Consider the following 22191-nt stretch of genomic DNA (forward strand, 5'->3'; position numbering starts at 1 on the left):
ATAATTCTTTGTTTCCATTGTGCATTTTAGATGATAAAACATAATTTGCTTATTGAAAATTAAATTTCTGGCTCTTATGGGAGAGAGTGGGTCATAAGGTGGTTGTGAGGAAATCAGAAATTGTCCTTCCACTGCTGCATGTCCACTCCAGTGATAAGCACTACCTACTTCCAAGGAAAGTTCTAAACCTAGAGTGTCATCTACGGATCCTGAGGTAACGTAGTTTCTGAAAGGCTCCAACTCTCTTCCATTCCCAAAGAAGAAAAAGAGTCAGTTTCAGAATATGTTTTAATATACATATCTTCCAGGTCCAGGGTGGCATAATGTTACATTTCAAAGACAAACGTATCCATTTAATTATTCTTTTTCAAAAGTCAGTATTCTCTAGGAAGAATATGTTTTCTGAAATTTCAAGAAAGCTTTTAGATCAACTAAGAATTGATTTCTTCTGATTCTCTCCAGTATGTCTCACTGTTCCATCATATGATCAATGAAAAAGATTCACATGTACCACTACATTTGAGGTGGTTTAGTTGAAAAAATTGGAAACAGCTTACTGAATTCCTGGAAGAAAATAAAACATTTTTTAAATGTAGGTAAAAGCGTATTGAATTTAAACATTTTTACTTGACGTCAAAATTTCTTTCCTAGGAGCAAGAGTATCAATATCAAACCATTCTTTTGTTACCTCCAAGGACATTTGGTTCTAGACATCTCCACTTGTTAAATGATTATCTTTGATCTTTGGTGTTAGAAGAGCTTATTTTTGCCACATTTCTTAAATCACATCTGACGGGAATGGCACATGGTTAACCTACTATGTTAACTCCGGTCTATTACAGTGGCTGCTTGCAACATTAGGTTGAAAGGTTCTGAGGCTCATCCATTATCGGTGAGTAGAAAAGAGTATTATGATTGATTAACTGGGTCTGCTGTGGGCCTGTGTATGTTTGGGGGCACAGGGGGAGACAGGAAAGGGAGAGCACAGTCTGTTTCCAAATATTTCCAGCTCTGACCTAAGGTGGAATGTATGTTAGGTCAGCAATTAAATGTCTTCTTTTTGGGTTGATACAATGGGGTTGGTGGTCCAGTAAAAATATTCCCTCACATTGCCGGAATCAACTGTGAATGAACAAAGGGGTTCCCTGATTTTGTCAGGATCCGTGTTTGTCAGGGCAAGACAAGGAAGAACTCTTGTTTCACTCCGCAGGTGACTTTCATGGCCAAGGGGCATTTTTTTTTGCTGGAAGAACTTACCATTGGGGGACTTTGTGATGGTTTCCTCAGTAGTGCGCATGCCCCTCTGTATGCCTGCAGGGGTGGTCCCTCCAAAGTCATCGTCTGTGTCGCTGGTAGTTGGCAAGGGGCTCTCTGAGGTTCCCTGGATGGCGGGCTTTACTCCTCCTTGTCCTGCAGGAAGGATTCCGTTCTGGACGTCTGGATTGGCCTGACTGGTGGGCAGGATGCCTCCAGGGAACAAGGGCTGGAAGATGAGGCCTGCGAAGATTTGCGGGGCCGCTGGCTGGAATGAGGGAAGGAAACAGAAAACGAAGTCAAAAGAACACATTGGAAGGCTGGTCAACCAGCCTTTTCTCCTTTGAGGGCAGTAAGTTTGGGCAGGAACGGCAGGATGGAGAAGGTAGAGTCAGAGAAAATAATAAAGACCGGGAATTGCTCAGAGGAAAGGCCTCCCTCTTCTGAGCCTGATTCTGGTTTCATTACTGGGCTTCCTTGCTGTGCCCCATTTCCCTTAGAAAGGGGAAGCCAGAAGCAAACCAGTCACAGGAAAAGGAATAATGCATAATTTGTTACCATCAGGTGTATCTGGAGGTAGAACCAAGGCAGAAAATCCACACAATTACAGAAGGCTCTATCTCCCTTATTGACCTACTTTTGCCCATAATTTTTTAAAGGTAATTTAGGAGACTAAAAATGAATGGACAAATTAGTTCAAGTAGATCAATCAATCTTCATCTCATGGTTTGCATCCCTTTAAGTTTCTTTTGATGTATTTTTCAAAGGCATTGGAATATTCAGTCAGAACTATTTCCCTTGGCAATTCCAGTTACTCAACGAAACTCCTCTCTATCAGCCTTTCAATAGTTTGCACACTGGTAGTGAATGCTGTTGTTGCCTACACTTGTTTTTTTTTTCTGGGAAAAAAATTACTGTGAGAAGTTCCTCCTAAGAAGAAATAATTTGATATCAGCTGGTTTTGGAGTTCAGGCAGGAACCAGTCCTCTTGGACCTTGCAGTTCTGATGGCATCTTCATAGAATAAAAAGAGTGGAGGGCTCATAATTAAGACACAGGTCAGTTTCCTTGAGTGTGGTTCTCAAATGTTAGTTTGCATATGAACCATTTGAAGAGCTTGTCAAAAGGACACATTCCTAGGCTCCCCTGTTAGAGAAATTCTGTTGAGCAAGTCTAGGGCAGGACCCAGAAATCTGAATTATTTATTTATTTTTTTGGTGAGAAAGATTGGCCCTGAACTAACATCCGTTGCCCATCTTCCTCCTTTTGCTTGAGGAAGATTGTCCCTGAGCTAACATCTGTGCCAATCTTCCTCTATTTTGTATGTGGAACGCTGCCACAGCATGGCTTGATGAACAGTGCATAGGTCCGGCTTGGGATCTGAACCAGTGAACCCTGGGCCACCAGAGAGGAGCGCAAACTTAACCACTACGCCACTGGGCGGCCCCAGAAATCTGCATTTTTAACCAGCACTCCAAGTTGTCCTGATTTGGTGGTCCGGAACTGAAGTTTGGGAAATACTGTCTTAGATTTACAAGGCACTGAAACCAGAAATTAGACTTATGCTGGAAGAGAGACAAGAATAGAATAGAGAAGTTTTCAAATTGGGGATGGTGACATCCATAGATTTGAAATAAAGAAGGTGGGTGTCGCCAATCTTTAAAAAATAACACAAAAAGAACAGACTATAAATTACCGAGTACATTCTATATAGTACAGGTAAATATTGTTTCATGAAACTTGTGTGCATATGTATGTGTGTGTTAGTTGAATGAAAAATGTAGCTGTTACTGTGGATTTTACTGGAAAAGTTTGAAAACCACTGGTGTAGGGGATAGAAAAATGGCTTTTGATCTGGATCTACTCTTTTTTGACCTTGGAACCTAAGTTTCTTAAGCTCTCTGAGCCTCCGTTTCTTTATGTATAAAATTGGGCTTAAAAAATCTCTACTTTGTCCTTTGATGAGGATTAAAAGTAATGGGTGTAAAAGGTCTGCCAAGGTGCCCGTTATATAGAATCGCCTCAGTAACTGGTAGTTATGGGTGTTTGGGTATCATTGTTGGCAAAACATGCCCCGTTACTTGACTTTATTTATGGACAATCCAGAAAAATCTCTATCTTTTTCATAATAGAAAGATTTTTAAAAAACTCTCTCTCCAGGTATTCCCTCAAGTCTTTACTTCAGTGTCATATTTAGGTACCACATTAATTCAAGTAATTTTTCTCTAAAAATGACTTACAGGAAAATGCATGGAAGTACCTAGTAATGGTAATATGAGTTTTATTTAGGTTCAGCCCTCTACTTATTCATATGTATAGGGAAGAGTTCATTCATCACTGTAAGATGCTAGAAACATAATATATTTTCCTACAAAAGTTAAAAATTTAAGTCAAGAAAATTAATCTTTGCTGCAATAAATATCAATATGTATATTATTCTGTATCTGCATGTGTTTTAATAATTTGTCATCCTAGATTTTAATCAACACAAAGTTTAAAGATATGCCTTGGCTTTCTGGACAGAACTGAATCTGACATCAATATGTAGAAAACAAAAGCTAAGTCAAATTAATGGAAAAGTAGCTGAAGAAAGATGATGAAATCCCCAGCTAGACAAAGGACAACCCAATGCAAGGATCTACAAAAATGTTCAGTTTTCTGTAGTAGGCACCAGGTTTAGGGTTTGTGGTCAAAAGAGACTATATGAGGACAGAAAATAGCATTATGGTAGCAGTGAAAAGAATTTGAAATGCTAGTAATTAAAAAATTTTTTTTTACCAATTCCTCTGAGCTTAGGATAGTACCCTAAAAGGAAAATAACACACTTTATTAGACAAATTTTAATATATTTGAGGCAATATGTGTATAAGATAACTTAAAAACTTAATAGTTTTAAAGGTTATAAGGACAGATTTTTTATTTTCGACAATATTCTAAACTGCCTTTGTGACTTGTATCACAAAACTCAAGTCAGCACGTGATATTGGACTGCTAACATTTCATATCTGAGTGATGTGAGGTCTTCTGTATTTTAAAAACTATGTATTTTTCTATTATTAAGTAATAGATGGACATTGGAGGGAACTTGGAAAATACAGAAAGCAATAAAGAAAAAAATATAATCCCATCCTTCAGAGTTTAATGTATTTTCTTCCAGATGTTTTTCACACATTTCTTCTTTACATGATAGAAGTCATGTCATATACACAATTTGTGTCTTACCTTTTCTTTTAATACTATACAGTGATCATTTAACCACATTACTGACAAATTTTAATAAATACCCTTTTGAATGGTCACAAAGTGTTTGCTTTTATGTTGTACAGTTTACTTAATCATTTTCCTTTTGTTTAAATTTAAGCTGCACTCAATATTCTTCTCTAGTATAAATATTATTTTGATGAATATATTTGTTAATAGACTTTTACTGTATTTCAGATTATTTCCTTGGGATGTGTTCCCAGAGGTGGAATTCAGAGTTGATATGAATTTTATATTCGACTCTGCTTTTAGAAGTAAAAGCTGCCACTTGATGCTCTTATTTGATTTTGGTCTTTGGTAATTTTATCAGTGATCTCAAGAATTATCTTTCCCAATGGAAAATAGGGAGGGAGAAGAGAAAACATTTGATTTTTTTTTTGAGGATAAGATTTATAGTTAATAAATAAATTTGAGATTAAAAAATAAATCTTGCAAATCATTGATCATTAGATCATCCCCATTAATTAATTTTTTTCTTAACAGTGTAGTTTAAAGAATCGACTGGTTGCTTCATCTGTGACATTTACTAACTATGTGATTGCAACTGCGTAACTGTAAGTATCTCCAGTTACTCATCTTAAAATTGAAAATAAAAATATTGTCTACCAAAGGTTCTTTCAAAGAGCAAATGAAATAGTACATAATAAATAATAAAGTACTTAGAACAGGGCCTGGCATATACCAAGTGCTCAAAAGTGTTGGCTCTTGGTGGCATCAGCCAGCCCTGGTGGTCTAGTTGTTGAGATTCAGTGCTTTCACTGTTCTTTCCCAGTCAAAAAAGCACACCACCAGTCTGTCGGTGGTCTTACTGTGGTGGCTGCGTGTTGCTGTGATGCTGAAAGCCATGCCACCGGGATTTCAAATACCAGCAGTGTCACCCATGGTGGACAGAGTTTCAGCGGAGTTTCCACACTAAGACAGACTAGGAAGAAGTACCCTGCCACCCACTTCCAAAAAACTGGCAATACCCTATGAATAGCAGCAGAACATTGTCTGAGGTAGTGCAGGAAGGGGAGACGACGGCACCAAAAGACTGGGCAAGGTGCAGCTCTGCTGTTCACGGGCTTATGAGGACTCAGAATTGACTCCATGGCACTAACAACAACTAGTTAATATCAGTGTCCATACAGTGCAAAGTAAACAGGAACTCAGCAACTATCTGGGGAATTGAGGAAGGATTCAATATTTCACACTAAAATGATTTCAAATCAAAATCATCTTAAAAAATAATCTTACCTGTGCTCCAAATTGTGCTACAAAAATCGGTAACATCTGGAAAAAATAGTGAAAAATTCAGTAAAAAAAAATATTCAAAGGTAAATTCTGGCAGATGATATAAATATTGAGACTTTCTTAAAAGGGTGCAGTATCTGTTGCAATGTATCATCTGTAATCATAGATACAGATTCATAGAGCTGGATGGGAAATGCAACTCATCCATTTTGTAAAAAGATTAGACCTGGAGAGATTTAAAAACCAGTCCAAGGCAGCACATTTAGAAGGTGGAATTTAGTAAACTGAACGAACAAAAAATAACTTTGGCCTCAAGCTATCTTCAAACTGAAAATTACTCCAAGTAATAATGATATAAAATGCAATAAAAATGCATGTGTTTATGTGGCAGAAGACATTAAAACACATAATGGATATTTTAAAATAGATTTCTCGAAGCATATATATTTAGTTTCATAGTAGCTGCCTGGATATTTTGCTGTTAAAATAGAGCACTGATAGGAACTGATGAATGATATTGTTCAATAACCCCTGGCACCGGCCGAGCTCTTAGAACAAAGTGAGAAATAGCGCTATTGGTCACTGATAACTATCTAAATATGAGTTTATGGTTGAAGCAATTTGGGTGAAGGGTTGGTGTGCTGTAGTGCTCTAAGGATTAACTTAGAGTTTGTCACGGATTTATTTTTATTTCCATAGAAATTCACACTGTTTCAGGAAAATCATCAAAATGGGATGTTAATACTAACCAACCCAAAAGATTTGAAGTCTTATGAAATAGACTCTTAATTTTACTACTTCCAAAGATAGTTGGTATAGTGATAACCATAATGCCAAAAGGTAAAAAGTACATGCATTTAAGAAAAAGCCTTCCTTCCTATCAGATCCTTGGCTTCTAACAACAACAACAAAACCCACTAATCTTCAGGGTGACAATGGGAAAATGGGTTGGGGAGAGGAGACACTCGGGTTTTGAGAGAAAACAAAATAGAAATTTCTTCTTTAAAGGGAAGTTAGAAAGAGCAAAAAGATACAAATAGGAAAACACGGATGTCTAAGTAAAAATTGTGATGAAAGATAATTTAATTGTTCACCAATGCAACAACAAGGAGAAAAGTTAGTATTAGTTGAAGATAGAGAATTTATTTGAAATAATAATACCTGGCACTTATTAAGTGTTTACTATGTGGTGGGCACTATTCTAAGTGTTTTGTGTGTATTTACTGCTTTAATCCTTATCACAGCTCTAGAGGTAGGTTCTACTTTAATTCCCATCTTAAATTATGAGAAAAGTGGGCCATAGAGCAGTTAAGTAACTTGGTCAACATCCCACAAGTAGTCAGTGGAAAGTTGGAATTTGACCAGAAGTTATATAGTTCTAGAGTTCACTCAACTACGTTGGCCTTGCTTTGATAAATTAGAGCTACGGAAAGGTGACCAAATTTCTGGCAGGGGACGTAAGCCACTCTCTGCCTAAGGAAAGGCAAGGTCAGAGGTTACTGGGGTTGTATAGGACAAAGTCAAGTACAGGAACCTTTGGTGGTGGCATAGCTGGAGAAACTGAAGGATCCTCACCAAAAATGGGGATTCATTCATATTATTGCATGTTGGGGAGTGTGTAATGTCAAACCCTCTCCATTGAGCCTGCAGTCATATCTACGGTGCCCACTAACACTTTTGTCTGGAACGGATATTCTTTGGCAAATATAAAGTTGTGCTAAGTCTGACTTCAAGGGTCGAGCAGGGTAGCAACTGAGCCTGGATCTGGGCAGTTGACGTATAGATCACACCAGGATCACATGTTAAAGAGATTCTCATTTTATTTGCCCGTCTCTCTAGCCTTTTTCAGAGGATCACTTTTACTATTAAGGTATAAATAAGCAGCTAAACTTTGAGTGAAGCCTCTAATATATCTGAAAGTAGTAAGAACTGACTGATAGACAAAGATACATTTCAATTTTAAAAAAGAAATGTACAAATTAGTTATTTTACAAAACTTCACAAATATGAATAAATGAAGCAGTACAGAGATTTTTGTGTTATTTTGAACAAATGAAGGTATAAAGTATTAGTTGCATATGACATGGAATTTAAATTGAGCAGCTTAAAATTATGTTGTCAATTAAACTCAGACTTCATTGTAATTATTAATTAATACAAACTTGCTCTTATTTAAAACCTGGAAGTGTACATCATACAGGTAAGAAGATGGTTAGGATATATTGGTCTATGGCTTAGAGAAGCAAATTCTGGAAAAATAAACCCAATTTTTGCAATACAGTGAAATACTAGGCAATCCTCAAAAACAATGCTGTAAGTGAATATTTCAAACTGCAAAGACTATTCAAATTCCCTATAATTAACATATGTATGTACTAAATAATAAAGCTACAAAAAAAGAGAACATTATGTGGGAAAGATAGGGCCTGAGGTCACCTGATGGGGAGAATAAATTGTCCATAATAACTAACTTAGTCTATTCATAAAGGGATCATTATATTTTTCTCCAGAGACTATTAAGCTATTTAGAGAAATTTCATAAGGTAAAAATTTAGGCTTTGTCTGTAGTTAAAGATGCAAACACTTCCAAAAGGAGTGATGCTCTAAATGTGTCATTTAAATTTGAGTGTGAGAGTGTTTTCCAGGATTTTTCCTGAAAGCAAGTAATGATGGGAGGAGAGAAAGTACTAGAAAGCCTTAGGGACTTGAAAGACGACATGAAAAAAGGGCACAAAACCAAGAAGATTAGATTTGCTGCAGATAAATGATCCACTTCTTAATTTTTCTTGGAGATGATTCTGTCACCCAGAAAGTCTTCAATAGAAAACACAGCATGCTAGAGAAGAATCCCGACACCTCTTGATTTCGCCCTTTATATCTTTTACTTTTCAGTATTCCCGAACTTTTCGCATTTTCTGTTACCCATTACAAACAAGTTCTAGAGAGGTTAAGGGAGAGCATGCTTAGTTTTCTGGGTGTGTTTTCATGGATTTTCAGCAAGAACCAAATTGCCGAAGATAGTTCTATGTTTGTAGAATATCCACCTGCAGATTGTCTGGAGGAAACTTTCAAAACCTTGAAGAGGTTCTTTCCTCCGCTTTAGGCTCCCATCTGAGTGAGAATGCTCCCCAATGTAAACTGAGTCCCCTCATTGAACTTACCTGTGACTGCAGCTGTTGTTGTGCCTTCAGACCCCCCAGGGTCAGTGGGAGGGTCTGGGCACCAGGTGCCACTCCTGCAGCAGGGTTTAGCTGTAGGGCAATGAAGATTTTCATTGTGTTGTTTCAGTTGAACATTCAGGAAACCAGAAGGTATTTGCTAAATGTAAAACACGTTTAAAGGGAGGATTTGCTATGTAAATATATAGCATACTCTTGCATTAGGAATTAGATATAGAAATGAAGTTCAAAGACTTGTTTAGTCTACTAGTATCACAAGGTCAGACTAACTTTTCACCTAGTAGGTTTTTCTTCAGCATTTGACTCATTCTCTTTGAAAATCATTTAGGTGATTTTATCCTCACCTTTCTCTTTTGCCTATAGCAGCAATGGTTCCTGGAATTTTTCTGATGGTTTTCTTCTGAAGAAATGAATTCCTTTGTAGGCATCCCCATGAAAATTGTGAGGGTCGGAATAAAATATCTAGTTTGAACATGGGATAATACTATATTTAAGTCTGACCACTGGAAAAAAGTCCACTCTAATCAGGAAAGATATTTTCATCCCCCAAACAGATTAAACTATACAGATATTATATGAGAAAATCAAAAATCTTCCTAGCTTTATTAATTTGCTCTTGTTATTAGGGTGATGACAGTGGTCGTAGTGTTTGTATGGGTGTATGGGTGTTATGGGGCAGTGAGGAAAATATGTGGGAGGAATGAGGAGAGAAGCTTGGAGAATAGGTGAGAAGAACTAAGACAGTAAAGACTGGAGAATTAGATTAATTCCTTTGGAGATTCTCTTGCCAAGAAAAACTTTTTTGATGTATTGAATAGCATTCAACTTCCTTTGACTTTTCTCTGTCTTCTCTCTTTCAACTTATCTACAATGAATATGTGTGTATGTGTACATCTGTGGATACACACACACACACACACACACATGCTCAGCACTAGGTATTATATTTATTTAACAATGGATATTAAAATGATATAAAAGAGTACTCACCAGTTGCAGATCTGACCCCAGTTTTAGCATCTGTGTCAATGGTATTAGATTTAAAGAAGGGAAGACCTGCAAGGCATTGAAATTGATGTATGAGACACGAAGTTGTCTGTTTCTACTATGCTGTCAATGGTGGATATCCTCAAGTAACCTATATTCCCATCAGAGGTGGATTTACCATGGATCTAAGTGAAGGTGAATCTTCAGGTCCTCTCACTAGCATTGTCCCCTTCCATGGCCCTGGTGAGCGCCCTGGGAATGTGTTGTGTTTATGGTAGTTCTCATCTTAAAAATGTGTAACTCACTTACTTCTTATCTCACTATGAATTTTTCACTTCAGTACTTAATTTTACATAGCTAATTTTATATTCTTTTTCTAAAAAATGGTCTCCAAATTGTATAAGCTTCAGGTTCCTGAAGAAGTGAGATTGGCTCCTGACTTGAGTGTTTTCTAATGACCATGGACTAAAAAGAGCGTGTTAGACTCTGGTGTTAATTGAACTGTTTCACAAAGTCTGGATGGAGGTAAGGAGAGGTCCTTCAGAGCAGAGGAGGGATTGGACTGGGAAGAAGGGTAGTAGCCAAGAGACAATGCAGTTTTCAAAAGTATTTAAATATTCCTCAAAGACACACATTTTACAGTAACACATCAGGTCATCAGCAACAAAAGAACTTAAGAAAACCATGAGGAAATCTGCAGTTATTTTTAGAGATTACCTCTTAATTCCTGCCAGCTCTGGAAATATCACATATGAAACGTCACAGTATTTCAAGGGCATAGATGACCAAGCTTTGTCAATAGGTGTAGCTGTTGCTTTTCAGTTTACCAGATTTGCTTGCTAAACCAAATTATTATTTAGACAAAAGGAAAAAGAAGGAGGATGATTTGTTTTCCTGGCTCAAAATTTTCAGAAAACTGTATTGGTTTTTGTATTTTTTTCTCCCCAAAGGAAAGCTTCTCTCTCTTGTTCAGTCACGAGACTCTGTGTAAATTTTGACTTTCAATCCACTGGTCTGCAAATGTTTCCTCTTGTGGGACTCTTACCTGATTTGGCTGCTGTTGGTTTAGTTGTGTTGCCTGATCCGGAACCGGCTTTGTGGGAGGAAGTCCCAAAGCAGGGAACTGCATCTGTGATAACAAATATTTGACAGAGCAGGGATGTGTTTGAGGTTTCATATCCATTTACTTCCAGGAGATAACAAGTTGTACCCAGTGCAAAAATGTCTATCTTTAGGCTCTGTGTGTTTTGGAGGAGTTTTAATTCCCTGGAGCATTTTGTGCATGATAGGAAATGGAATTGTAGAGTGCAAAAATCCGAGACAAGGAGGCGTGTGGTGGGGAGGGAGAGAGGGTGGGGTAGGACACATGGATTTCCAGGGTGGCTCCTAGGCTCACATATTTTTTCTTTAACTGCCTTCCTCCTTTTTCAGGGTGTGAAATACATAGTCTGCACCTTAGCTGTGTACACATTTGCTTTTCCTGATGCTTGAAGATAAGTTGCCATAATTTCTACTGTATTCTCGTGGAGCTTCCTGCTTTTGCCTTTTGCCTGACAAGTCACTTCCTGTAATGGAAGTTCAGTCCCTTTCCTGGCCAGGGTATTTTCCTAGTTTATTAAGAATCGCCGAATTTAAGGGGTGAAAATGTCCTTGCCATCCATATGATCTAATTATATGGTTTTGTTTTATAAATGAGGAAACTGAGGCCCAAAGAAGTAAAGTGACATGCCCAAGGTGACATGGTGAGTGGCAGAGCCAGTACTAAGATCCCTGCAGGTGCTCTTGGTCCTTGAAAAAATGGATCCTTCCATAAGCTTCTCTCAGCAGTCCCTCTGCATTCAGGTGGAAGCTCCCTGGCCAGGTTGACTCTCATCAACCTTTGCTCCTGGCTGCATCACAGAGGACAGTGTGGTGTGGCCCTCCAGCCCTGCATCAGCCCTGGGGTCACTTGGATATACCCTACAGCTGCCACTGACTCTTGGTTTCACTTTGGACTTTTCCCTCAGTTGTAAGAAGCAAGGCTGGCATTATCTGTCCTTAGAGGTTCCTTTAAGGTTTAAGGTTGGGTAAGAATAAATTCTGCAGATAGGTCTTTTTATCCCCCACAATCTATTGTCAGCGTCACAGACCGAGTGGTCCTTTGAAAACAACATTCTGATCCTTTCACGCCTCTGTTCAACCCCTCCATTGACTTCCATTTTCACTCAGAGTAAAATCCAGAGAGCCTACCATGGCCTACAAGACCTCATGCCCTGGGCCCCACTGCATCTCTGAGGGCCCACCTCATTTCCTCTCACTCACTCGACTACTGCCATCCAGGCTATTTGCTATTTCTGGGACAGATGAGGCTCACTCTTGCCTCAGAGCCTCACCTCCACTTGTTCCCTCTGTCTGGAATGCCCTTTCCCCAGCCATTGGCTCACTCCTTCCTCTGCCTCAAGTCTTTGCTTGAATTCACCTTCTTCTTGAGGCCTACACTGGCCACTCTTCTGAAGACGCAACCTGCCCCATCTCCAATGTGCATCCTGTTGCCCAACTTTTGATCTACTGAAAACAATCACGAGGCTGTCTTGCGTCCATACTTGCAAATTGATTCATTTTTTGTGCTTTTATGATAATTCAATAAATTCATTTACAAATAATAAAAAAAACCCTTGTCAATGTGTCCTGATTTTCATTTGATAATTGCTACTGTACCTAGTAGACATTTTAGTGCCACCTTCACATCCCCTGCACCACTGCCCTCCAGCAGGTCTCATGCTGTTGGCTATCAGCAATCTGCGTTAACCTACATGCTACTCCTTAGTCCACCTTGAGTGATAGCTGTGCTCCTGGAAAGTTTTATTTACCTTGAGTTTTTACAAATTGTATGATAATTTAAGTACACTAGAGACACCCTAGTTAGAAGAAACTTTTGGTAAATTTATTTGGTAAAGTGCAAAATCCGTGTTTAAAAGAAATTAACCTCCTAACTAACCTTGTTTAGAAATTAAATTTTTGCAGACAACTTCTTTTAAGAAGGACATATATATATTTGGAATGAAATAAGAAGGCAGTTGGTTATTCACGTCTTGTTCCACCCTCTCTCCATTTTCTTCACAGAACTAATCACAGTTATAATTTAAAGTTTCTTTTGAAAAATTGTTCATTAGTATCTACAGTTTTTTGTCTCTGTCAAAATAATTGAAATTCTATTATGATAGTATGCATGCATTTAAAAGATGTAAGTACATTGAAATTTGCACTAGCACCTTATTAGTTTGTCATCTTTCACCTTGGAAAATAAAAGCGGGAACCTAAGGGAATGGATCACAGAACAGAGCAGTTTTGATGGAAGGCAGGAAGAGAGAGAGGTCGACAAGTAGAAATATTGCTAAGGCTAGTTGGCACAATAAAGAAACATATCGCACTTACTGGTAATGACAGAGTTGACCCAAGAAGACAAAATAGCAGAATCACAGTCTTCATGTTTCAAATTGCTGCCTGTAACAACAAAATTGTGTTACTCTTTCACTCCATTTTTTTTTTCTTTTGAGAGAAGATGATGCTTGAAAAAAGATTGTTCTATTTGAAACATGGTCAATTACTGTACCTTTCTGTCCACTAGGCAAAATGTACAGGTAAAACAATATTCAAAGTCCGGTTGATTTCTCCAGTTTCTGCGGAATTTAAACTCAACTCTGGGAGGCTGGCAACCGAGAGACCAATCAGGACTTAGCTGTCAGTGAAATCATTTGGTTTCTTTCACTTCCCAACACTTCATTAGGTGAGTTATTAGCCATAGACATCATATTACCCAATGTCTACCGTGTGAATAGAGGGTGTTTCAGAAAGACATGCCTTGTGTAATTAAAAAAATGCAGGCAATAAAAAAATTACAATCCTTTTTCATCTCCAACTCCTTTCCGAGTGACTTCTCAGATGTACCTGTTTTATCATGTGTGTATGAACACGTAAATCAAACATCAAAATATACTGCTCGGTGTATAGTTAAAAAAATGAGGTCTGTTATGTGTATTGCTCTGCAACTTACTTTGTTTACCTAAATAATGGACAACTTCATGTGCCAGTACATATAGATTTATTTCATATATTTAATGGTTACATTATATTATATTTCCTTTTGATGGACATTTAATCCATTTCCATTTTATTTTGTAATTATAAAAGTTGTACAATGAACATCCTTATAAAACTGTGTTTCACACATGTGGGAGTCTTTCTGTAGACATTATTCCTGGAAATACTGTATTAAAGGATATGTATGTTTTAAATTTCAATAAATGTGGCCAAATTGCCTTCTAGAAATTGAATGGTTTGCTTTATTGTAACTGGAAAAAAGAAACTTGGAAAAAGATTACCTAAGCAAAACACAGAGGTCCACTGGGGTTTCTTTCACAAAATAGCCTGAAATACTAACTGTAGGTTTCCAGGGCCCTGGGCTTCACCTGAGGTTTTTGAGATATGCCACCTCTTTAATAACGTGTTTATGGAGGAAGGTGGGGTCTCTTCAACAACTTCTGAGCCCAAATCAGTGATGAATCTGTGTCATGTAGGATTTCATGTGGAAGGCCACCTTACATTTGGCTTGTCTTAGGGTACAGAATGTCTGTTAATGGAAAATTGTCTGGAACAATGAGGTGTTACCAAAAGCTTTTCTGTAATTATTCAATTCATCACCCAATCAACTTTTGTTACTGTCAGATAGGAAAGGGGAACACTGTCTAGGCAGGGACACACAGAAGTTAACAAGTAATGATACGCTCGATAAGTGCAACACTGGGAGTATTCACATGTATGAAGGAGAGTGTGGTTAACTTTGTTGGGGGCAGAAAGGCAGATATGGCTTAATAGAAGAAGTGACCCTTGAGCTGGGTTTTGAAGGATAAAAAGAAATTCATTACGAATGCAAAGAGAGCATCCAGGTAGACCAAGTGTCTAGACATGAAGGAGTGATGTTGCTCCCTGTCACTGGAACAAAATGAGGGGAGGGTAGCAGTGGAAGATGAGGATGGGAACATACCTAATTTTAATCACCTGTAGTAGTTTTTTGTTTGTTTCTGTCACTCATTTTGGTTTTTGATCAGACATTATCTTATACGACTCCTTCATTACTTCCTGGTTGCACGTTTCTCTTGAACTAGATGGAATGTTCGTTGGGCCTTGCCCTGTATGTCTTTAGTATCTTCCATGTTAATAATATTGCAAAGCACCAGATGGTCACTGCATGTTGATGAATAAATGGTAGAGGTATACACTATGGGGAGTTGGAGCAAGGTTGTGTTGAGGCAAGACTTCAGAGGAGAGATGGGGCTTTAAGTGGATTGGAAGAATGTATCTGATTGATGGGACAGAGAATAGCATGGTAAAAGGAATGATGGTGAAAGGAGCTACGGAACGTAAGTGCTGAAGGGCGTGGAAGGGAAGCAACTTTGTTCATGTTCTCACAGGCTTTCATGAACACATTCGTTAATTTTTTTATTCAGTCAGTTCATTCTATCAACTCATCATTTAGCATATGTTCACTGTATGTTCTCCTACCATTGTTTTAGTTCCTGGGAAGAAAACAGTGAATGGAAGAGGGACAAAAATTCCTGCCCTCATTGGAGCTTACATTTTGGTAGGGGAAGCATTAAACATTCAAGCAGCCTCATTGCGTGGGAGGGAGCCCCTGACACTGGGGGATCCACTTTTGCCTGGGCATTATTTTCAGTGGATGTCGAGGGGGAGGAGCTTTCTTTAACATTTATTTTTCTTTTTGGTGGAGGCAGAGCTGAATTGTATGCTGCTGTTGCTCCTGGCCTTAGGTGAGGAGACTTGTGTTCTTTCTGCAGCTGAGAGTGTGGTGCTAGCAAATAGCTCATTGGAATTGAATCACTGTTTGTGACTGTCTGAGCTTCAGGTGATTCAGGGAACTGACGGTGCAGTTATGGCTCCAGCTCCATGTGGGAAGGGACACACCCTAGCTTGGAACTGAGCAGTCCGTGGGATTTGACCCAAACAAACAAGGGAAATTAAGAAGGCTGAGTAATTTCTTAGATGAAAAATTTTAAGTCTGAAAGCAGCTAACTTGCAATAATATAATTATGGAGTTGGGTGTCAAGAAATGCATACTATAAAAGGGAAAAAATTCCTAAATCCCAAAACTGAGAGACATCAGCAAAAAAACCCTACAAAAACCCACAACAACCTGTGAGGTAATCTCTTTTTCTGAAATGACTTAGGTTATCAGGACTCATTAAAGTGTTTCATGAACTACAGGTGACATCTCTTGGTGTGTAGGTCTACACATTTCTTGGTCTTGTCTATTGGTTTCAGCTTTAAGTCTGTTTGGATTATAGGCCTTTTTGAGAATCTGATTGAGTCTACAAACCATCTCCTCAGAAGAATGCACGTATGCCCATGAACACAATGTATAGCAGACAACTTCAGAGGTTTCATGGGTCTCCTGAGAGCCCAACTGTGAAGACCGGGTGAAGAGTCTCTGGTTTAGAAGAATCTTGGTGGAAACCTCTCATGATTTGTGTGATCTCTGAACTTTCTAGGATTTCTCAAGCCAAGTAATGTACCCTCTCCCCACCTCCATCGTACCTAATGGGTATGGGAAGATCTGGAATTACCCAGACCCAAGGTACTCTGTTCGTGAATTCCAGTCTAAGAGGACCTGTTTGGCAATAAAAGGATAAGGCAGACTGGAAACCTCTCTTTCCTTCCACCACTTGCTAATTCAATTACAACGTTAAAAGGATTCGAGATACATGATTGATATTAATTACAGTGATAGATTGATTGAATAAATTAAGTAAATTAATAATTGGTAAAATTAAAAAGCAAAATTAATAACTTCGGTTAGCATTCCCCAATGCATGGGAATTCCAATGACACCTATTAAACGTAGACCTAAATCGTGTCAGGCCAGGCATTGTACTAGATGCTAGGGTACAAAAGGCGTAAGGCAGAATCCCTGCTTACATTCTGTGGGAAATTCAGCAAGTATCCAATCACTGTATAATGTGCAGGTGAAATGGAAGAATGCTCTAGAGGCCAGGAAAGAGCCTCAGTGCATTTTTATCTTGTTTCTCTGCACTTTTTCATGGTATTCCCTCTCCCCAGAGTCCTCCCTTTTGTCTCTGGCCGCCAGTGTTCTATTCATCCTTAAAGATCCTGCTTTATGCTACAATCTTCACTTAGTTTTTCTTTCTTCCTCTGATTTGGAGTCAGCCTTTTCCTTCCCTGACACCCTATTGGAATTCGTGACTTTCTTATTTCTTTCATTCTACCTTGGCTGGTGCTACTGTTATTTGTATTCCTGTTTTGAGAGATTAGATTCTAAGGAAGATCCTGTGTCTTGCTCACTTTTGTATTCTCTGTAGCACCCAGCAAAGGATCTTGCATGTGGTAGGTCAATAAATATGAGTTGAATTGCAGTAACACCTGCTTGACTTTGTAAACTTACAAAATTCTTTGAAGATGTTGGCCAGTTTGTGCCACCCCAGAGAAAATTAGAACACGTGCTTGGAAACCCGCAGGAGAGCCGCTTTCCTCAGGAGTGGTTTGGCGAATGCCAGAAGGCATGCACTAAATTAGGTATATCTAAAACGCTACTAAATATTATAAAACTATATAGGTTTTTACCAATCTTTTTGAAGACTAGGTATCAGGAAAATATGTCGGCACATTTTGGCATAGTGGGTTGGCCCTGGGTCATAGGTGATAAAGTTCTGTATGTAACATCATTAAAAACACAGGATATATTATACGAAATTTCCACATTCAACAGAGTTGAGCTCAATAGACTGTGGTCACATCGTACTCTGTTGTTGTAAAAAAAAAAACTCACTCAATTAAAAGTACACACTTTTGGATCTAAAAACATGGGCTTGGTTGTAGGTAATTTTTCAAAATGGGAAAGAATGTCCTGCAAATGGCAATAAATAAGGATGCTGAGGGGAGGAGTAAGAAATGCAGTATCAGTGTAAGGGAATAATTCATGATTTCAGTGTCTGGATGATGGTATGGTGGTTTAGATAAGGTTTTGGAATGGTATTGGGTAGTCTCAGAGTCCATACAATATTGCCAATTGGGTAGTTACTTTTAGTTTTGTAGAAGTAATCAGGAAAATACATGGTCTCGAAGTCAAATAGAAGGTCAGTACATGATTCTGTGGTGCCATAAGGAGATTCTGTGTTTCCACGTTAGATGCAGAGTCAGTGTAAGATGGGGTGCCATCATAGAGAGATGCTTTTGTTTCAAAGTAATTGCTGTAGGTGCCAGTTTCTGGGCTATTGTAGGATGGAGTGGTTTGTTTTACGGGTATAGCAGATGTTAGTGTAGGAATTACGGTCAGAGCCGAGTTGCAGATGTGCTGCTGGTGGTGGTGGTAGAAGTTGCTTTAGAAGAAGTGGTAGTAGAGGTGATGGAAGTTATGGTGGGGGTTTGTGTTTGAGGATGACAGCATGAAAATGAAAATATCCGGATGTGGGTTTGGATAGAAGAGCACAGAAGGAAAAAATTAATTTTAATTAGGTTGAGTTTGTCCAAGTCTTTTGTTGATGTGTAGATTTAGACGAAGTTGGTGTGATCAGATATTTTTTGAGGTGGCTTTGGACAAGATTGAGATATATATTTTTTTATGAGTAGCAGATTTTAGAAAACATTTTGATAGATGAGACTTTTATTGACTAAAATGTTTTGTAGGAGTTTTTGGACAGCCAGCTCCTGACTGAATAGCTATTTTAAGAGGAGCTTCGGACAGGACAGTTTTTTGCTTAATAGCTGCTCTTGGATGACTCTATGGAAAGATAAGCACTGATGAAATAACTGCTTCTGAATACATGTTAGATGCGTTGGCTCTTTGCTTATTGGTTATTCTTGAATGTGTTTTTGTAGATACAGGTCTTAACTGAACAGCTGTTCCTGGGCCAGCTTTGGATAGGGAAGCATCTTTCAGATGTCAGTTTTGGCAGCTGTTTTTGGATGAGTTCTGGATGGTGCAGCTCTTTCTATGTTGGCTTGTTTCAGAGGAGTTTGTTGGAGGTAGTTTTTTTGCGGAATAGTTTCTTTGGACAGGAGAGTTCTTTGCAGATCAGCTTGTCTTGAATGTTTGTATAGAGCCAGGTCCTGGCTATACAGAGCCTCTGCATGAGCTTTGAACAAGGAAGCTCTTTTCTGACAAACTGATTCTGATGACTTTGTGTAGCCTACCTCTTGGATGAACAGCTGTTTTGGGATGAGTTTTGGATGTGGCAGCTCTTCGTTGATTAGTTGATCCCTGATGAATTTATATAGAGCCAGGTCCTGGCTGAACAACCTTTTCTGGATGAGTTTAGGAGGGGGCTATTCTTTGCTCACCAGCTGGTTTTGGAAGAAGTTGAATTTTTTTTTATTCAGATACAATTGACATGTAACACTGTGTAAGTTTAAGGTGTACAACATATTGATTTGATATATTTGTACTGCAATATGATTCCCATTGTAGCATTACCTAACACCTCTATTGCATCACATAATTAGGAGGAAGTTGAATTTGATCAGACTTTTTTCGAGATGGAGTTGGCCTGAAAGCAGGTGAATCTTACTGTGCTCTTCATCTGGTTCTAGCTTGCCTTTGCTGACATCACCGGATTGATCAGACAGAAGAGTAAGCATGAAAAACCATCACTGAATCTCAGAAGAGAAATAAGTGGGTAAGCTGACGGTAGTGTTTTTATTTGACTCCTGTTATACTGGGAGATATAAGCTAGCTCTCATTTGTCTATATAGTTTAGTTGTATGAATTTATTGATTGTAGACCCCTAGTTAAACACTCCAAATGACTTCCTAATTGTGTTTCCAAATCAACAAATGTGGAGGAGATGCTGAAATGTCAATTGTTGACTTCTTGGTCAATTGTACAGTCTAGGTAGTTTATGTTAATTGGCTTGAGAACCCGTTGATGTGGAATGGGGAGGAATTTCTTGTCTTTGGACTTGTTTTAGTGGCTAGTTTCCCAATGTGCCTCACCCCCTTACTCTAAGCCCAATTGAGTTCTAGTCTTATGACATTAATTATTCAAAAATATCTATTGGATATTTACTATTTTTTCAGAGACTGTGCTAGACAGTGGGGGATTGGGCTAATGGGTGGTCAATTTCCTACCTCTGATGTAAAATGAGAATAGATGAGGCCTAAGATTCAGTCATGCCGAAGGCCAATGTCTTGAAGTGTGTATAGAGGTGGAGAAGTCAAAAGACTGAGAAGGAGCAGCAATTTAGGAGAAAAACTGGAAGAGGGTGGTTTTACACAGGGCAAAGTAAGAGAGTTTTTCAAGAATGACAAGGTGATCAAAGTGTGGAGAGTTGCTAAGAGGTCAAGTACAGTAATGACTGAAATATGTCCATTTAAATTAGCAACAAGTAAGTCATGCGTGAACTGAGGAATTGGAGTCATGGGGATGAAAGCTGAATTAGAGTAGGTTGAGAAGAGAATGGGAGGTAAAGAAGTGGACACAGGATGGTATGATGTCTCTAGACAACTCAGCCTCTTGAAGACTTTAGCTTTGAGTTGGTAAAGGAAAAATGGCCCTGGAAGGGTCCTGCAGAAATAGAGGCTCTGGGAAGGTAGGATGCTTTTGGATCTAGAGCAAAAATGGAGGACTGGTCTTTGCCTGGGCCATTGTAATAGGAATAAAGGAGAAGAAGGTGGGAACAGATACTGGTAGATTTGTAGATATGGTGGCAGTAAATTGAAGGAATCAATTTAATGACTTCCCTTTACTCTGTGAAATATTAGGCAAGTTCATTTTCTGAGAGTTGGGGGGGAAGGGAAAGAGACTGAGATTTTAGACTAGAGAACATATAATCCTTTGGAGTGTCAGTGAGCATGTTGACAAGAGACTAGTGGTCTAGGGCAAGCATTTCTAGTAATTCCAGTTGTTCTGCTGTGTGATCATCTCCAGTAACTCTCGGCATCTTGGTTACAGTGATGTTTTTCATTTGTTTGTTTTTCCAGTGGGATGACTTTATTATTATGGACACCTAGCCTGGTGCCGAGGGCAGTCACAGTTTTACGGCAGGTATGGAACTAGCTAGGGATCTTCACTTGGGATTGTCCCTCCTCAAATCTCTTCCTCTTCCCTACCCCTTCCAGCTGAATACCTCACCTGCCTTAACTGAAAAGACATGGAGAAAATAAAAGCGATTATAGGGGAACTCCCTTATCTTCTCAACCTGCCTGTACCTGGACTCATCTTCTTCTTGTTCAGTGGAAGAAGTGTCCTTACTCCTATTAATGGACAAATCCACTTTTGTTCTCAATCCCATTCTGTGTCACTTTCTTAAGGACTTCACTTTTTCATTTAACTTCCCCTCTCTTTTTCTTGTATCATTTCTATCAGCATACCAACATGCCCCACCTTAAGAAATACAACATGACAAAACTCTCTTGACTCTACATCTCTATCCAGCAGCTGCCTTATTTCTTGACTCCTTTCTGTAGGAATTGTTTGCACTTTCTGTTTCTTCACCTCCCATTTCCTCATTTCACAAAGGATTCCATTCCCACTGTTCCACTGAATCTGCTGTTGCTTAAGGTCACTAATGACCTCCAAGTTGCCAGAACTAAGGAACACTATTTGGTCTTCATCTTATTCAGTCTTTTGGTGGCATTTGTACCATTAACCACTGCCTCTTTCTGGAAATGCTTTCCTTTCCTCTCTAGGCTTCCATGATACCACTCTCCTGGCTTATCTGTTATCTCCCTATCTCCCTGATTGTTCCTTCTGCATTTTCTGTATTGTCTTTAGGAAAGTTAGAGGGCCTCAAGATTTGGTCCCTAAGCTTTCTTTTCTTGTCTTCTCTTTCATTCTCTTCTCTTTTCATCTCTTCTCCCACCTCTTTCCCTGTGTGACCTCACTCAATTCCATGTGTTTAAATCCAATTCAAATGGTGATAACTCTCAATTTTATATTTTTGCCCAGATTGCTCCTATGAGTTCAAACCTCTATGCCTAATGGCTTACTTGAGATCTCTATCTGCATATCTAATAGTCATCTTGAACACAATATGTTTCACACTGAATACTTGATTGCACTCCATTTTCCTCCCAAATTCATTTTTCCTCAAATCTTCACCATCTTGGTAGATAGCACCATCACCTACACAGTTATCCAGGTCAAGCATCTAGGATTTATACGTTCTTTCACTCTCTTTGGCATGTCCTGTCAGTACTATTACTAAAATATATCCCAAATCTCTCACTTTTTCTCCAATTCCTTTTTCCCCTTCGTTTCATCTAGTTCT

The 22191-nt window shown here is 38.7% G+C and overlaps 1 protein-coding gene across 2 annotated transcripts; it reads right to left on the reverse strand.

Annotated features, from left to right (window-relative positions):
- Nucleotides 1-272: 272 nt before the first annotated feature.
- On the reverse strand, nucleotides 273-13598 carry AMTN (amelotin). Of its 2 annotated transcripts, XM_044766715.2 has the most exons (9): nucleotides 13506-13598; nucleotides 13328-13396; nucleotides 10959-11042; nucleotides 9917-9982; nucleotides 8909-8998; nucleotides 5751-5786; nucleotides 4032-4058; nucleotides 1258-1522; nucleotides 273-564 (listed from the first exon to the last, which is right to left on the reverse strand). In XM_044766715.2, the coding sequence occupies exons 2-9, from the start codon at nucleotides 13379-13381 to the stop codon at nucleotides 554-556; spliced, it is 633 nt and encodes a 210-aa protein (XP_044622650.1). In that variant the 5' UTR covers nucleotides 13382-13396; nucleotides 13506-13598; the 3' UTR covers nucleotides 273-553. The 2 variants fall into 2 exon arrangements, with proteins under 2 accessions (XP_044622650.1, XP_070362683.1); XM_070506582.1 differs by lacking the exon at nucleotides 4032-4058.
- Nucleotides 13599-22191: the final 8593 nt, after the last annotated feature.

This window comes from Equus asinus, chromosome 3 (genome assembly GCF_041296235.1).
Source record: "Equus asinus isolate D_3611 breed Donkey chromosome 3, EquAss-T2T_v2, whole genome shotgun sequence".
In the NCBI taxonomy this organism is placed as follows: domain Eukaryota; kingdom Metazoa; phylum Chordata; class Mammalia; order Perissodactyla; family Equidae; genus Equus; species Equus asinus.

Coding starts and splice junctions, on each gene's coding strand:
- AMTN (XM_044766715.2), bottom strand. CDS start 13,381: ATGAAGACTGTGATTCTGCTATTTTGTCTTCTTGGGTCAACTCTGTCA. Junction 11,043..13,327: donor GGTCAACTCTGTCATTACCA/GTAAGTGCGATA, acceptor TTGTTATCACAG/ATGCAGTTCCCTGCTTTGGG. Junction 5,787..8,908: donor AACAACAGCTGCAGTCACAG/GTAAGTTCAATG, acceptor TATTTTTTCCAG/ATGTTACCGATTTTTGTAGC.